Genomic DNA, 19,061 nt, shown 5'->3' with positions numbered 1-19,061 from the left:
AAGCTTGGCATAGGGAATTAAAACTCAACTGAGAGGGTAGGTCCACCTCTCCTAGAGTCGATTTATCCAGACAACCAGGTATTGCCTGTTCTGAGCTTCCTATCCTTCGTGTCTTCTTGGTTATCCAACTGCCTACCACCAATCTCTACCCAGCCGTTTCACTTCTGACAGCTCTTTCAGCTCCAGCCGCAGTTAAGGTACACTTTTCCAGCTCTGCCTCAGCCCACCTAACAGACTAGTATTGGCCTAGGAAAACCATACTTGAGAGGCTGCTCATCCCTCCTCTCTGCCCTGGAATTCCACTGAGACAACTGCTGAGAAAATGGCCAGGCAGTACTATTTAGAATGCCCAAATTTATACCATTTGTATGATCTATTTTCTGTTACATTAAAATGTATCTGTCATTCCTATACAAACTGGAGTCTCTGATAGTGAAGAATTTTGATAAATTCTTCCCCTTAAGTGGAAAATCCTTGTGAGGAAATGTTCAGCAAGGGAATGTGATGAAAGAGGTTACAAAAACACATCTCTAGGAAGAAATTTCATGTTGGTTCTCTTATTGCCAGAACTCCACAAAGCCCATATGCTGAGCTGTCATACTGCACTGGGGAACATGGTACCAGGGCTTCTGGTGAAGAACAAATGCTTACAAGACTCAAAGGGCTACTGCTGAAAACTACAGTCAGTCACCTGACTTGGGAGGCAGAGACTTTAATGGCTGTGCAGCTCACCTGAATAGCTTACCACCTGCTCAAGCAAGGAGCACTACACTCCATTCTGCTAAGCCATCTCCTTCCCCATCCCCAAGAAGTTCTTCCTACCTGGCATGATAACATCAGGAAATCCCAATTTTCTTGTAATTGCTAATCCTCTATTAAATATCATGGGATTTTCTCTCCGAATCTGTTCCATGTCACCACGAAAAAGCTGTAGGGAAATAATAAGACCTACAAAAAATAAAATATTTTTTTTATTCAGAATCACGTAACGACTCTGTGCATTGTACCAGGAAAGACACCAAGTGTGTCTCTTTTCCATTTCTCCTGCCACAGTGCTAGGGATAGAATCTAGAGCTACATGTTGAGCAAGCATTTTATCACTAACCTACACCACTACCCTGATAGTTTTCTTAGAAAACTAATCATTAGTGTCAGGCTCTCTTCAAGATGCAGACATTCACTAGGAGTAGAAAGAGAATTGATACTAATGCTTGTCTTTTTGCTCAAGAAAACAGACTTGACAATGTAACAAACCTTGAAACATTTTGCTCACTGGACTGGAGTTCAAGTTATTTAGTAAAGTGTATAGAGTTCATTATTAAAAAGACCAAATGTATTTTAGTCAGCAAATACTAAAATGGTCTTAAATGACTAGATGTAGAACTAGTACTAGAAAACTCTGAGGAAGGAAACAAATGTGAGCAGGAAATTAAACTTTACAAAGCAGTCAATCCACACCAGCCACTGAAGTGCTACATGACTAGCACATACAAATGCAACACAAAAGTTTCTAGTCAAATAAATACATCACCATGGCTGGCACTGGGGGCGGAGTACTTGGTGCTTGACTTTCGGATGATGTTCTCATGAATCTGGGTCCACTCACTCTCATTGTTACATCTGTAACAGAAGGACAGGTATTATGGCTCACCAGAATTTACAACATCTGGTCTGGTGGCTCACTGTTGAGCAATAAGTTGGAAGGGAAAAGGATTTTCTATAGAAATGAGTATATGCTTTATAATTAGATAAGGCTCTTCTGCTGTTAAGTATAGAAGACTGATACTGGGAGAAAGATTAGATATTAAAATGAATCCTTACATATACACATATAACAATGTGAATATTAATACAACACACATATAACTTTGAAACTTTAAAATTAATCCTTGCTAGTATGCACACAAATTGCACATATACCCATGTGTCTATAGCTTTTGGGATTGAACCCAAGGCCTTGTTATAAGAAACACATTTTCTGCTACTAAGTTACATTACCAGGAATACATATTTTTTTTTAATGGAAAAATAGCTTCATCTCTGAAGTAGAGTTCTTTCTTTTCTAGCTTTGCATGTACATGCATGTGGACACACACACACGGGGGGGGGGGGTGTTTCTTGATAGAGAAATGTTTCTCTCAACAAATACTACTGTTTAGAAACTGCCATGACATTAGCTTTTTTCTTTACAATATTAATCTTTAATGAGGTATATTTAACAGGTGAGGTAAAAATCTGCACAGGTATTCAGTAAATGAAATTTCAAACCTGACTGATTAACACTTCAGCTTTTCTGCCATAAACCGTTTATCTGTTTAGTATTACATTTTTTTAATTATTTTACATCCTGACCACAGATTCCTTTCCCCCTTCTCTTCCCAGTCCCTCCCTTTTCCACTACTCCTCTGTTTCCATTCAGAAAAGGGCAGACCACCCACGGATATCAACAAAACACGGAATATCAAGTTTCCTTGAGACTAAGCACCTCCCCTCATATCAAGGCTGGGTGAGGCAACCCAGCATGAGGAATAGAGTCCCAAAAGCCAGTAAAGGAGTCAGGGACAGGCCCTGTACCCTCTGTAAGGAGTCCTACAAGAAGACCAAGGTACACAACTGCCACCCATATAAAGAGGACATAGGTTAGTACCACAAAGTCTCTGAGAGCGCTTATGAGCTCCAGTTAGTTGATTCTGTGGGTTTTCTTGTGGAGTCCATGACCCCACTGGCTCCTATAATGTTTCCTCCCGCTCTTCAGCAGAATTCCCAGAGTTTAGAATAATGTGTGATTGTGGGTCTCTGCATCTGTTTCCAGCAGTTGCTGTCAATGCTATATTCTTATTGCGCTTTATTATCAGATGGCCTAGATGTCATTGCTTCCTGAAATGTTAAAAATATGCTAATAGGTATCCCTTTCTAGCTTGTATTTAAGCTGCAAATATGTCTACTTACGAAAAAAGGAACCAATGATGTTCTAGTAATTAACACGGAATTTAAGAGCTTATATATGGATTCACACAAATTAGGGGAGTCTCCTCTGAGCAAGTCAAGTCAGAAGCAGCAGCAAGTCCAAGGAACTCAGTAAAATTGATAAAAGAGCAATAACAATGTCATGTTTTACTCTTTTTTTTTTTTTGATTTTCGAGACAGGGTTTCTCCGTAGCTTTTGGTTCCTGTCCTGGAACTAGCTCTTCTAGACCAGGCTGGCCTCGAACTCACAGAGATCCGCCTGCCTCTGCCTCCTGAGTGCTGGGATTAAAGGCGTGTGTCACCACCGCCCGGCCCTCATGTTTTACTCTTAATAAAATGAAAATTTAAATAATATTTAGTTTTTTTAAAGGTCAAGCCCACTCCTGCTCTCTTGCCTATAAAGAATTTCCTGTAATTGGAGGTTTCTCTCCCACCCGCCAATTCCTGAATAACCTCTCAGAGGCTTAATATTAATTATCAGTGTTTGGCCAATGGCTCAGGTCTATTATTAGCTAGCTGTTACATTAAAATTAACTCCTTCTTTCTTATCTATGCTTTGTCACGTAGTTCATGGCTTGCTACCTTAATTTTTACATCTTTACATGTCTTGTTTCCTTGGCAGATGACTGGCAACCCCACCTTCTTTACCTGTACCTCTGCTTGGATTTCCCAGTTGGTTCTATCCTGCCTTGCCATAGGCCAAAGCAGCTTTACTTACCAGCTAGTGAGAGTAACACATATTCACAGTGTACAGAAAAACCACCCTACAGAATTTAATGGCACCAACATCCACATAACACCTGAGAAAACTGAATGCACAGAAATGGAGCCACAACTGGGTTTCCGAGTCTCACAGTCTCATTCCAGCAGCAGCACAGAGACATGCCTCCCAACAGCTGCCTGCAAGACAAAGCCGGCCACCAGACACTATTGGTGCAGGAGAATTGTCTGTATTCTGTCAATTATATTTTAAATAAATGCTGATTGGCTGATAGACAGGCAGGAAGTATAGGTGAGAAAACCAGATAGGAAGTAGAGGTGGGGCAATGAGAATAGGAGTATTCTGGGAAGAAGGAAGCTAGCTCTTTCAGCAGTCTTGTCCAGACACCAAAGAAGCAGGATGTGACCTGCCCCGCTGAAAAAGGTACTGAGCCATGTGGCTAACATAGATAAGAATAATGGGTCAATATAAGCTACAAGAGCTAATAAGAAGCCCGAACTAATGGGACAATCAGTTTATAACTTATGGAGACCTCTGTGTGATTTTCTTTGGGTGCTTACCGGCTGTGGGAACTGGGCAGGATAGAAACCTTGACAAGCAGGCCCTCATGTTACACACTATGCGCTAAGCTGCATGGCAGGTCTCTGCAGTCTCACATAGGCCTCCATACAGAGAAGCTAATCAGCTGCACACTGTGTGGCAGATTTAGCTTTGGCTCATATACACAAAAAAAGGCTAAAAGATACAAAGTAAAAGAGTTCCAGACAGAAAAACCTCTAAACAGGTTCCAGTGCATAGACTTAAGAAAAAAATAAAGGCTGAGGAGTTTCATCTGGACGGGCTACCCACCCAAAACGGTGAGTGCCTGCCTACCGGGCAGGCCTCAAGGTCCCCGCCAAGGGAGTTCGGGCACCTTCAGCTTGTGCTACAGGGTCTCCTGTGTTCTACTTGACCCCCCTGCCTCCCTGCATTCTCCCTTTTGTCCACGACTCATTGGGCTGCCAGGCATCCCTGTTTAGGTGCTGAGGAGTTCCATCTGGATGGGTAAGTGTGTGTTATCCAGGGGCGGCCTGTCCCGTTAGAGAGCACAACCCCCTCTCCCCCAGCTCCTGCTGCAGGGCTGTCTTTCCTACACACGACCCAGCCCCCCAGCTCCCCCCCCCCAAGCTTGCCCTGCGGTCTGCAAGGTCCTTTGCTCAAGAACAGTTTCCTGCTCCTACACTAAGGCGACCCACCCAGAGCGGTGAGTGCCTGCCTAGTGGGCAGGCCTCAAGGTCCCCCACAAGGGAGCCTGGGCACCTTCAGCTTATGCTACAGGGTCTCCTGTGTTCTACTCAACCCCCCCCCCGGGGGGTTCTCCCTTTTGTCCGAGGCTCATTGGGCTACCAGGAGTCCCTGTTTTGGTGCTGAGGAGTTCCATCTGGACAGGAACAATTCCTGCTTCTACACTGAGGAGATCCACTCAGAGAGTCAGTCACAGCAAAGACTGGACCAAGACACCAGGCCTCTCTGGCTCCATTTGAAGGAAGAGATGGCAGGGGCCAAGGCAATAATTCCTCCAACAACCTGAAAGGCAACATGACATCACCAGAATCCAGGGATCCCGAAACAATAAGAATTGAACACTCTACTCCAGAAGAAATAGAAGAAATCGACTCTAAACCGAACTATATGAAAATAATAGAGGACCTTAAACAAGAGGTGAAAAACTGCCATAAAGAAATAGAGAGGTCAAACAAAAAGATAAAGGAAATGAATAAATCTCTCAAAGACACCCAAGAAAAACAAGAGAAACAAGAAAAAGCAATCAAACAGGTAAGGGAAACAGTTCAAGACTTGAAGAATGAAATGGAGGTAATGAAGAAAACACAAACCGAGGGAAGGATGGAGATGGAAAATCTGGGTAAACGAACAGGAAATACAGAGACAAGTACTACCAACAGATTACAAGAGATAGAAGAAAGAATCTCAGACACTGAAGATACCATAGAGAAAATAAACACACTGATCAAAGAAAATAGCAAAGCCAATAAATTCTCATCACAAAACATTCAGGAAATCTGGGACACAATAAAAAGACCAAACCTAGAATAATAGGGGTAGAAGAAAGAGAAGAAGTACAGCTCAATGGTCCAGAAAATATATTTAATGAAATTATTGAAAAAACTTTCCCAACCTAAAGAAAGATATTCCTATGAAGTTTCAAGAAGCATCGTCCCCAGATCATTGGGCTACCAGGCGGCCCTGTTTAGGTACTGAGGAGTTCCATCTGGACGGGTGAGTGTGTGTGATCCAGGGGAAGATTGACCCGGAAGAGACCACAAACCACCCCTCCCCCAGCTCCTTCTGCAGGGCTGTCTTTCTTACACCTGACCCCCCTCCCCCCCAAGAGCCTGCTTTATCTGCTAGGTCCTTTGCTCAGGAACAGTTTTCTGCTCCTACACTAAGGCTACCCACCCAGAGAGGTGAGTGCCTGCCTACCGGGCAGGCCTCAAGGACCGCCCCCCCCCCCCCACAAAGGGAGCACGCGCACCTTCAGCTTTTGAGGCAGGGTGTCCTGTGTTCTACTTGTCCCCGCCCTGCCCCCCAAGTTCTCCCTTTTGTCCGAGGCTCATTGGACTACCAGGCGTCTATGTTTCGGTGCTGAGAAGTTCCATCTGGACTGGACGGTTCCTGCTTCTACACTAAGAGTTACAACCAGAGAGTCAGTCACAGCAAAGACTGGACCAAGACACCAGGCCTCTCTGGCTCCATTTGAAGGAAGAGAAGGGAAGGCGCCAAGGCAAGAATTCCTCCAACAACCTGAAAGGCAACATGCCATCACCAGAATCCAGAAATAAGAAGAATTGTACACCCTACTCTAGAAGAATTAGAAGAAATCGACTCAAAAGTGAATTATATGAAAATAATAGAAGACCCTAAACAGGAGGTGAAAAACAGCCATAAACAATTAGAGATCACAAACAAAAAGGTAGAGGAAATGAATAAAGCACTCAAAGACAACCAAGAAAACCAAGAGAAACAAGAAAAAGCAATCAAACAGGTAAGGGAAGTGGTTCAAGAAATGATGAATGAAATGGAAGTAATGAAGAAAACACAAACCGAGGGAAGGATGGAGATGGAAAATCTGGGTAAACGAACAGGAAATACAGAGACAAGTACTACCAACAGATTACAAGAGATAGAAGAAAGAATCTCAGACACTGAAGATACCATAGAGAAAATAAACACACTGATCAAAGAAAATAGCAAAGCCAATAAATTCTCATCACAAAACATTCAGGAAATCTGGGACACAATAAAAAGACCAAACCTAAGAATAATTGGGATAGAAGAAGGAGAAAAAGTACAGCTCAATGGTCCAGAAAATATATTTAATAAAATTATAGAAGAAAACTTTCCCAACCTAAAGAAGGATATTCCTTTGAAGGTTCAAGAAGCATACAGAACACCGAATAGACAGGACCAAAAAAAAATCTCCTCGCCATATAATAATCAAAACACAAAACATACAGAATGAAGAAAGAATATTAAGAGCCGCAAAGGAAAAAGGCCAAGTTACTTATAAAGGTAAACCTATCAGACTTACACCTGATTTCTCTATGGAAACAATGAAAGCCAGAAGGTCCTGGATAGATGTACTGCAGAAACTAAGAGACCATGGATGCAAGCCCAGATTACTATACCCAGCCAAGCTTTCGTTCACTATAAATGGAGAAAGCAAAATTTTCCAGGATAAAAACAAATTTAAACAATACGTAGCCACAAATCCAGCCTTACAGAAAGTAATAGAAGAAAAATCACTAACCAAGGAGTCCAACAATAACCACAATAACTCAAACATCTAGAGACCCTTCACTAGCACAACTCAAGGAAAGGAAACACACAAACTCTACTACTAAAAAAGTGACCGGAATTAACAACCACTGGTCATTAATATCACTTAAAGTCAATGGGCTCAACTCACCTATAAAAAGGCACAGGCTAAGAGATTGGATACGAAAATAGGATCCAACATTCTGCTGTTTACAAGAAACACACCTCAACCACAGAGACAGACATCTACTCAGAGTAAAGGGCTGGGAAAAGGCTTATCAAGCAAATGGACCTAAGAAACAAGCAGGTGTGGCCATACTAATTTCTAACAAAGTTGACTTCCAACTCAAATCAATCAGAAGAGATGGAGAGGGACATTTTTTACTCATAACAGGAACAATTCATCAGGATGAAGTCTCAATCCTGAATATCTATGCCCCTAATATAAAAGCACCCACGTACATAAAAGAAACATTACTAAAACTCAAGGCAGGCATCAAACCACACATACTAATAGGAGGAGATTTCAACACTCCTCTCTCACCAATGGACAGGACAATCAGACAGAAACCTAACAGAGAAATAAGAGGATTAATGGAGGTAATAAAGCAAATGGACTTAACAGACATCTATAGATCATTCCACCCAAATAGGAAAGAATATACCTTCTTCTCTGCAGCTCATGGAACCTTCTCGAAAATTGACCACATATTCGGTAACAAAGCAAACTTCCACAGTTACCAAAAAAAATATTAGTAACAACCTGTGTCTTATCAGATCACCATGGATTAAAGTTAGAATTCAACAACAATGCTACCCCCAGAAAGCCTACGAACTCCTGGAAACTGGACAGTCAACTACTGAACCACACCTGGATCAACGAAGAAATAAAGAAAGAAATTAAAGTCTTTTTTGAATTCAGTGAAAATAAAGACTCAACATACTCAAACCTATGGGACACTATGAAATCAGTGCTAAGAGGAAAGTTCATAGCACTAAGTGCCCACTTAAAGAAAAAGGTGAAAGCACACACTGGAGACTTAACTGCCCACCTGAAAGCTTTAGAAAAAAAAAGAAGCAGACTCACCTAGGAGGAGTAGAAGACTGGAAATAATCAAACTGAGGGCTGAAATCAACAAAATAGAAACACAGAACAATCCAAAGAATAAATGAAACAAAAGCTGGTTCTTGGAGAAAATCAACAAGATTGATAAACCCCATCCAAACTTATCAAACAGCGGAGAGAGAATACACAAATTAAGATGATCAGAAATGAAAAGGGAGACATAAGCACAGACAGAGAGGAAATTCAGAGAATCGTTAGATCTTACTACAAAAGCCTATATACCACAAAATTGGAAAATGTTAAAGAAATGTACACTTTTTTAGATAAGTACCATATACCAAAGTTAGACCAGGACCAGGTGAACAATCTAAATAGACCTGTTAGTTGCGAAGAATTAGAAGTTGTTATAAAAAAACCTCCCTACCAAAAATGCCCAGGACCAGACGGTTTCAATGCAGAATTCTACCAGAACTTCCAAGAAGACCTAATATCTATACTCCTTAATGTATTTCACAATATAGAAAGAGAAAAGTCTTTGCCAAATTCCTTTTATGAAGCTACAGTTACCCTGATACCAAAACCACACAAAGACTCAACCAAGAAAGAGAATTACAGGCCAATCTCACTCATAAACATCAATGCAAAAATCCTCAATAAAACACTGGCAAACCGAATCCAAGAACACATTAGAAAAATTATCCATTATGATCAAGTAGGCTTCATCCCAGGGATGCAGGGCTGGTTCAACATACGAAAATCTATCAATGTAATCCATCATATAAATAAACTGAAAGAAAAAAACCATATGATCATTTCATTAGATGCTGAAAAAGCATTTGACAAAATCCAACATCCCTTTATGATAAAGGTCTTAGAGAGATTGGGGATACAAGGGTCATACCCAACTATAATAAAAGCTATTTATAGCAAGCCGACAGCTAACATCAAATTAAACGGAGAGAAACTCAAAGCCATCCCACTAAAATCAGGAACACGACAAGGCTGTCCACTCTCTCCATACCTTTTCATTATAGTGTTTGAAGTTCTAGCAATAGCAATAAGGCAACATAAGGGGATCAAAGGAATTCGAATTGGAAAGGAAGAAGTTAAACTTTCATTATTTGCAGATGATATGATAGTGTACATGAGCGACCCCAAAAACTCCACCAAAGAACTCCTACAGCTGATAAACACCTTTAGTAGTGTGGCAGGTTACAAGATCAATTCAAAAAGATCAGTTGCCCTCCTATATACAAAGGATATGGAAGCAGAGAGGGAAATCAGAGAAGCATCACCTTTCACGATAGCCACAAATAGCATAAAGTATCTTGGGGTAACTCTAACCAAGAATGTGAAAGATCTATTTGACAAGAACTTTAAGTCCTTGAAGAAAGAAATTGAGGATACCAGAAAATGGAAGGATCTCCCTTGCTCTTGGATTGGGAGGATCAACATAGCAAAAATGGCAATTCTACCAAGGGCAATTTATAGATTCAATGCAATCCCCATTAAAATCTCATCGAAATTCTTCACAGATCTTGAGAGGACAATAATCAACTTTATATGGAAAAACAAAAAACCCAGGATAGCCCAAACAATCTTATACAATAAAGGAACTTCTGGAGGCATTACCATCCCTGACTTCAAACTCTATTACAGAGCTACAGTAATGAAAACAGGGTGGTACTGGCATAAAAACAGAGAAGTCGACCAATGGAATCGTTTAGAAGACCCGGATTTTAACCCACAAACCTATGAACACCTCATTTTCGATAAAGGAGCAAAAAGTATACAATGGAAGAACTAAAGCATCTTCAACAAATGGTGCTGGCAGTACTGGTTGTCAACCTGTAGAAGAATGAAAATAGATCCATATCTATCGTCATGCACAAAAATCAAGTCCAAATGGATTAAAAACCTCAATATCAGGCTGAACACACTGAACCTGATAGAAGACAAAGTGGGAAGTACTCTACAACATCTGGGCAATGGAGATCACTTCCTACGCATATCCCCAGCAGCACAGACATTAAGGACAACATTGAATAAATTGGACCTCCTGAAACTGAGAAGCTTCTGTAAAGCAAAGGACACTGTCACTAAGACAAAAAGACAACCCACTGACTGGGAGATCTTCACCAACCCTGCAACAGAAAAAGGTCTGATCTCCAAAATATATAAAGAACTCAAGAAACTAGACTTTAAAATGCTAATTAACCCAATTTAAAAATGGGGCACTGAACTGAACAGAGAATTCTTGACAGAAGAAATTCAAATGGCCAAAAGACACTTAAGGTCATGCTCATCCTCCTTGGCGATCAGGGAAATGCAAATTAAAACAACTTTGAGATACCATCTTATATCTGTCAGAATGGCTAAAATCAAAAACACCAATGATAGCCTTTGCTGGAGAGGTTGTGGAGTAAGGGGCACACTCATCCATTGCTGGTGGGATGCAAACCTGTGCAACCACTTTGGAAATCAGTGTGGTGATTTCTCAGGAAATTCGGGATCAACCTACCCCAAGATCCAGTAATACCACTTTTGGGAATATACCCAAGAGATGCCCTATCATATGACAAAAGCATTTGTTCAACTATGTTCATAGCAGCATTATTTGTAATAACCAGAACCTGGAAACAACCTAGATGCCCTTCAATGGAAGAATGGATGAAGAAAGTGTGGAATATATACATATTAGAGTACTACTCAGAGGTAAAAAACAATGACTTCACGAATTTTGCATGCAAATGGATGGAAATAGAAAACACTATCCTGAGTGAGGTAACCCAGACCCAAAAAGATGAACATGGGATGTACTCACTCACAATTGGTTTCTAGCCATAAAGGACATTGAGCATATAATTTGTGATCCTAGAGAAGCTAAATAAGAAGGTGAACCCAAAGAAAAACATATAGTCATCTGCCTGGATATGGGAAGTAGACAAGATTGCAGGGCAAAACCTGGGAACTTGGGGGTGAGGTGGCATGGGGCTAAGGGGAAATGGGGTGAGAAACGTGAGAAGGGTGAGTGGGGGGAGCATGGGGGAATGGGATGGTTGGGATAAAGGAAGTGTGGACACGGGAGCAGAGAAATATATATCCTAATTAAGGGAGCCATCTTATGGTTGGCAAGAGACGTGACTCTAGAAGGGCTCGCAGGTGTCCAGGGAGATGTCCCCAGCTAGTACCTTGAGCAACTGAGGAAAGGGAACCTGAAATGACCCTATCCTATATAGCCATACTAATGAATATCTTGCATATCACCTTAGAACCTTCATCTAGCGATGGATCGAGACAGAGACCCAAATTGGAGCACCGGACTGAGCTCTTAAGATCCAAATGAGGAGCAGAAGGAGGGAGAACATGAGCAAGGAAGTCAGGACCACGAGGGGTGTCCCCACCCACTGTGACAGTGGAACTGATCTATTGGGATCTCACCAAGGCCAGCAGGACTGGGACTGAATAAGCATGGGATGAAACCGGACTTTCTGAACGTGGCGGACAATGAAGGCTGATGAGAAGCCAAGGACAATGGCACTAGGTTTCGATCCTAATACATGAACTGGCTTTGTGGGAGTCTAGCCTGTTTGGATGCTCACCTTCCTGGTCCTGGATAGAAGTGGGAGGACCTTGGACTTCCCGCAGGGCAGGGAATATGGACTGCTCTTCATTCTCTAGAGGGAGGGGGAATGGAGTTGGGGGGAGGGGGAGAGGGGTAGGGGAGTGGGGGAAGGGACCAATGTGTGCAAGGAGGGGGAGGGAAATGGGAAACGGAGAGGAGGCAGAAATTTTTTTTTTGCAACAACTAAAAAAAATAAACAAAAATAAATAAATAAATAAAATATAAATAAATAAATTAGACACTGGTTAGAGAATATATACTGCTAGTAGGTGGCATTAAAAATGTCCTTTGTATGGATCAGAGAGATGGTTCAGAAACTAAAGGGGTTTGCCAACAAACCTGACTGTATTTTATTCACAGGATGCATATGGTAAAAAGGGGAGAATCAATTCACATAAACAGTGCTGTGACCTCCATGGGCATGCTTGACATACATGCTCCCTCTATAAATAAATGTAAAATAAAAAAACAAAACAAAACAAATCATCCATCTCCACCTTCTTGCCCTGACACATTCGGAGGGCGTCCACGGTTTTCAGCTGTTGCGATAAACACCTTGACCCAAAACAGCTTTGGGAGAAAAGGCGCTGTTTCACTTAGAAGGTCTGTTATCAGGGGTGTGGAGGCCCAAACACTGTGAGCCTATTCCCACCTTGTCTGAAGGGCAGAGAGTTTCAGCTTGCTCAAAGTTGTTAACAACTGTGTCTACACACCCTGAGCTTGGGTGTGGTTGACCCCACACAGGTAGAGCCTCTCCACCCTGACCAAAGGTCAGGAAGTTCAAGCATACTTCTGCTCCTTCTCTTGAATTAAGAGATTTAACCGAGAGAGTTGCCTTCAGGATACTTGGTCTAGGGTGGGTTCACTGCCTAAACAACAGAAGACTTTTCTCAAGAATTAATGACTTGATGACTCAAAGTATTGTCCTTTGTATCATGTTAAAGCAGTCTTTTGTCTTCTCCCTTCTGTTGTATTGGGGTATAAAAGTGTATGGAAAATTAAACAGGGACAGATTTCAGTATTCACTGGAGCTCCCTCCCTGTGTCATATACATATATATATATATATATATATATATATATATATATATATATATATATATATTTATTTTGAAGGCAGGCAGTGGTGGCACGTGCCTTTAATCCCAACATTCGGAAGGCAGAGGCAAACAGATCTCTGTGAGTTGGAGGCCACCCTGTGCTACCCAAGATCATCCCAGAAACAAACACAAGTGGTGGAGCCTCACACCATTAATCCCTGTACTAGGAAGTCACACACCTTTAATTGTAGAACTAGAGGGAATATAAAAATGAGAGGAGAGAGAGATTCTGGCTGCTTAGTCTGCTTAGTATATAGTAGCCTAGGCTTGGTAAATGTAGGACTTCTCTAGTGACTTGGCTGCTTTGCTTTTCTGGTTTTTGGGTTAAACCCCAATATTCATCTTTGGGTTTTTATTATTCGTGCTAAATACCAGATATTTAAAAAATTTCTGAAGCTGGACGTTGATGCTATATGCCCTTAATTCCAGCATCTAGGATGCAGAGGCAGGTAGATCTCTGAGTTCAAGGCCTAGTCTACAGAGTGAGTTCCAGTACAGCCAGAGCTACACAAAGAAATGCTATCTCAAAAAACAAAAATGAATAAAGAACAGCAAAAACACCACCCCTCAAAAACTCTGAGCATATTTTTACTTTGCTTTATAATTATTTTATATATTTACTATTCTAGCTTTTGGTTCATCTACACATCCAAAGATCCCCGATTCCTCTAATGAGAGAATGGTATTCAAAAATAAGACTGGTTCTCTATATGTGATCATTGTTATTGGGATACTGTTGCTTCTGGATCCCTTCAGCTGACAGAACAAGAAAATAAATGTGTATACAGATCTATGTATACAGAGATATTTACAAATATGTCTATATGCAACCACCTGCCTGTGTGTTAAGATAGACAACCTGATGCCTCCAACCTTTCCATAACTACATGGATCATTCTAGCCTATATTTCTTTTGTTGTTATGATTTTGTTTTTTGCGACAGGATCTCATAATGTAGCCCAGGCTGATATATAGCTCAAGATCTTCCTCCCTTCCTTATGCTCTTAAGGGATTACAGGTATGTACCACCATATCTAGTTCAATGAGTTTTGAAAAGAAAATGACTTTAAACTGAAAAGGAAGTCGAGTGGTGGTGGGGCACACCTTTAGTTCCAGCAGAGGCAGGTGGATCTCCCTGAGTTCAAGGCTAGCCCGATCTACAAGAGCTAGTTTCAGGGCAGATTCCAAAGCTACAGAGTAACCCTATCTCAAAAAACAAAACAAACAAGAAAACAAAAAGAAGGGAAAGAGAATACATACCAAGAATATATTCAGCATTTTAAGCCTCAGAAATATGAGAAGAGACATAAGGAGTAAGTGGTAGGCAGAAAAAAAGGAGTTAAAATGAAAGAGCAACAAATTTGGCAGAAAAAAAAAGAACAAAAAACTCAAGAACAGACTAACACTGTGATTAATATCAAAGATATGGGTTTAGAGAAAAGTGAAACAAATTACCAGATTGAAAAAAAATTTCTACAGACTAGCAACTATGGCTCTCAGTGGGGGCTGATCTTGTCCTAAGGGACATTTGTAATATCTGAAGACAAGTTTCATTGTTATGACTTATACGCAAAGACTAACTTCATGAGGACCTACAAGGCAAGTGACAGGTAATAAATATGCTCACTGTGTATTTGAGGATGAGGATATGAGTGACATTAAGTACAAGCTAAAGGTAGAGAAGCTACTCAAATCATTTTATTTAGAGGCTGTAGCTTCATCAGCATATTTTATCCAATCACTAGAATATTTTGTAGGAAAAATTTAAATGTAAGCATTTATTAAATAATCAAATGATTCATGATTATAATGAAACATGATTATGTTATACCCAATCAAATTAATATGTAGAGTATGATTAATGATGTCAATAGTTTATCTTCACTTATAAGATGCATGAAGAATTTCAGCATCCACATACTGCCATGGCAGCCCATTTTATTCATTACAGGGACAACAAGCATAGACAATTGGGTAGCACTTCAGCCACTATATGTTCAGGTGTTAGAGGGATGGAAAATTTTTATTTCTCCACATGAGTTCTCCAAGCATTAAGAAGCAACAGGGCATATATGTAGGTTCAACAGGTCATAACATTCTTGGGGTAGCAGCAACCAAAGAAGTAAAATGATGTGGGAAGTCTTTCTGTATATGTGTTGCTTTTATTGGTTAATGAATAAAGAAACTGCTTTGAGCATATAGCAGGGCAGAGCAGAGCTAGGTGGGGAAAACTAAACTGAATGTTGGGAGAAAGAAGGTGGAGTCAGGAGAAGCCATGCATCCCTTCTAGAGATAGATGCCAGACGGAACCTTGCCAGTAAGCCACAGCCACGTGCAATACACAGATTAATAGAAACGGGTTAAACTAAGATGTAAGAGCTAGCCAATAAGAAGCTAGAGCTAACAGGCCACGCAGTGATTAAATTAATACAGTTTCTGTGTGGTTATTTCGGGACTGAGCAGCCGGGAACAAACAAGCAGCCTTCTACAACAGTGAAAGACCTGTATAATAAGAACTTTAAGTTTTTAAAGAAAGAAATTGAAGAAGATACCAGAAAATGAAAAGATCTCCCATGCTCTTGGATAGGTAGGATCAACATAATAAAAATGGCAATCTTACCAAAAGCAATCTACAGATTTAATGCAAATCCCATCAAAAATCCCAACACAATTCTTCACAGACCTTGAAAGAATTATATTCAACTTCATATGAAAAAACAAAAAACCCAGGATGGCCAAAACAACAAAGGAGCCTCCATACGCAACACCATTCCTGACTTAAAGATCTACTACCGAGCTATGGTAATGAAAACTGCTTGGTATTGGCATTAAAACAGACAGATAGACCAATGGAATCAAATCAAAGACCCTGATGTTAATTTACACACCTATGGACACCTGATTTTTGACAAAGAAGTTAAATTATACAATGGAAAAAAGGAAGCATCTTCAACAAATAGTGCTGACATAACTGGATGTCGACATGTTGAAGAATGCAAATAGATTCCTGTCTATCTCCATGCACAAAACTCAAGTCCAAATGGATCAAAGACCTCAAATAAATCCAACCACACTGAACCTCATGGAAGAGAAAATGGGAAGTGGTTTTCAATGTATGGGCACAGGAGAACACTTCCTAAATATAATAATAACACAGACACTGGGAGCAACAATAAATAAATGAAACCTCCTGAAACTGCGAAGCTTCTGTAAAGCAAAGGACACAATCAATAAGACAAAAAGGCAGCCTACAGAATGGGAAAATACCTTCGCCAACCTCATATGTGGCAGAGGATTGATCTCCAAAATATATAATGAACTCAAGAAACTATCAAAAATATCAAAATACCTAATAATCCAATTTAAAAATGGATTATTATTATCTAAACAGAGAATTCTCAACATAAGAATTGCAAATGGCTGGAAGATACTTAAGGAATTGTTCAACATCTTTTGCCATCAGAGAAATGCAAATCAAAACCACTAATGATAGCTTATGTTAGAGAGAATGAGGAGTAAGGAGAACACTTTTTCATTGCTGGTAGGAATGCAAACTTGTACAACCACTTTGGAAATCAGTATGGCAGTTTCTCAGAAAATTGGGAATTAGTCTACCTCAAGATCCAGCAATACCACTTTTGGGCATATACCCAAAAGATGCACAGTCATACCATAAGGACATCTGCTCGACTGTGTTCATAACAGCATTATTTATAGTAGCCAGAACCTGGACACAACCTAAGTGCCCCTTATCTGAAAAATGAATAAAGAAAATGTGGTATATTTGCACAATGGAGTACTGTTCAGCAGTAAAAAAAACAACTGACATCTTGAAATCTGTAGGCAAATGGATGGAACTAGAAAAAAAACCCAACAAAACCTGAGTGAGGTAACCCAGACCTAGAAAGACAAACATGGTCTGTACTCACTCTTTTTGTTTTGTTTTGTTTGTTTGTTTTGTTTTTCAAGACAGGGTTTCTCTGTAGCCTTGGTGTCTGTCCTGGAACTCACTTAGTAGACCAGCTGGCCTCAAACTCATGGAGATCTGCCTGTCTCTGTCTCCCAAATTCTGGGATTAAAGGCGTGCACCACCACAGCCCGGCTGCTTTTTTGTTTTTGTTTTTGTGTTTCGTACTCACTCATAAGTGAATACTAGATGTAAAGCAAAGGGTAACCAGATGTAGTGATATTTCATTTGTATTTAAATAAATAAAGCTTGCCTGAAGTTCAGAGTGTAAAACAGCTACTCTAATTGCCTTACAGACCAGGCACTAGTGACACACACCTTTAATCCCAGGAGCCATGGTCATTTGCCATAGAAACTGGGTGGTAGTGGTGCAGGCCTTTATTCCTAGCACTAAAGAAGAATATAATACAGGAGGAGATAGCTCTCACACAGTCTCATTGTAAGATTCCTGAAGGCAGGATTGCTATTTTGGACTGGGGCAGAGGTAAGAGCCAGTGGCTGGCTATTTTGCCTTTCTAATCTTCAGATCGAACCCCAATTTCTGTCTCTGGGTTTTCACTAATCGTGCTACAACTAGCATATAGTCCATTACCCTGGAAAGGCTAGGTAACAAGGAGGACTCTAAGAGAGACATACATGGATTCCCTTGGGAAGGGGAATTAGACAAGATCTCCTGAGAAAATTAGGCGGGGGAGTTTAGAAGGGGAAGGAGAGGGGAGAAGTGGAGGGAACAGGAGAATATGAAGGAACAGGATGGTTAAGATGGAAAAAAAGACAGAAAGGGAGAGCAAGGAAAGAAATATCTTGATTAAGGGAGCCATACTGGAGCTAGCGAGAAAACTGACACTGGGAAAATTCTCAGGAATCCACAAGAAAGACCCCAGCTAAGACCCTAAGCAAAAATGGGGAGTGTGCCTGAACTGGCCTTCCCCTATAATCAGGTTGATGACTACCTTAACTGTCATCATAAAACCTTAAAATCCAGCAACTGATGGAAGCAGATGCAGAGATCCAGTTAAGCACTGGGCTGAGCTTCTGGATACCAGACCAAGAGAGGAGGAGCGATAATATTAGCAAAGGGGTCATGACCATAATGGGAATACCCGCAAAACAGCGGACTTGAGCTGATGAGAGCTCACTGACTCTGGATTGATAGTGGGAGAATCTTCATAGACCTATACTAGGCCCTCTGAATGTACATGAGAATTATGTGGCTTGAGGCTATTGGCAATGGGACCGAGATTTATCCTTAGTGCTTGAATTGAATTTTTGGAGCCCATTCATTCTGGAGGGATACCTTGCTCAGCCTAAATAGAGGCAAGGGCCTTAGTCCTGCCTTAAAGTGATATATCAGACTTTGTTGACTCCCCATGGGAAGCCTTACCCTCTCTGAGGAGTGAATGGGAGGACTGGGATCAGGGAAAGGTGGAAGGAACAGGAAGAGGAGAAGAGCCAAAGGAGTGGGAACTGGGATAGGTATGTAAAATAAAAAGATTGTTTTAAAAATGAATTTAATAATAATAAAAAGATCTGTAAGTTTGCATTTAAAAAAGAAGTACCTATGAAAGGTCAATAACTGCTGTGTTAATTTCCAAAATTAAGAGAATAATATGGTATATATTACCATGCCCATTTAAAAGAACATGAGTTCAAACACAGGTCTGGGCAGTCCCAAAGGCAGACTAGGGAGAGAGCAGAACAGGCTTGCAGAGCCTCACTCTCACATTAGGCTTCAAGGTGATTAATATAGATATGAATAATTTGCATTAGTATAGATTTTGCTTTATTGATAGAGATTTA

At 40.7% G+C, this 19,061-nt stretch overlaps 1 protein-coding gene across 5 annotated transcripts in view; it reads right to left on the bottom strand.

Moving 5' to 3' along the window:
* The window catches only part of Dock3 (dedicator of cytokinesis 3), a 364,288-nt gene that overhangs the window by 114,748 nt on the left and 230,479 nt on the right, over nt 1-19,061 (bottom strand). For all 5 annotated transcript variants that reach the window (XM_075964736.1, XM_075964739.1, XM_075964737.1 and 2 more), the window contains exons 13-14: nt 1,532-1,620; nt 823-948 (exon numbers count right to left, since the gene is read on the bottom strand). In XM_075964736.1, coding sequence (XP_075820851.1) covers nt 823-948; nt 1,532-1,620 — 215 coding nt within the window. The remainder of the gene's footprint in view (nt 1-822; nt 949-1,531; nt 1,621-19,061) is intronic.

Source organism: Microtus pennsylvanicus, chromosome 3 (genome assembly GCF_037038515.1).
Source record: "Microtus pennsylvanicus isolate mMicPen1 chromosome 3, mMicPen1.hap1, whole genome shotgun sequence".
NCBI lineage: Eukaryota > Metazoa > Chordata > Mammalia > Rodentia > Cricetidae > Microtus > Microtus pennsylvanicus.
The sequence above is the reverse complement of the archived record's forward strand: the minus strand, read 5'-3'. Positions and strand labels throughout refer to the sequence as shown.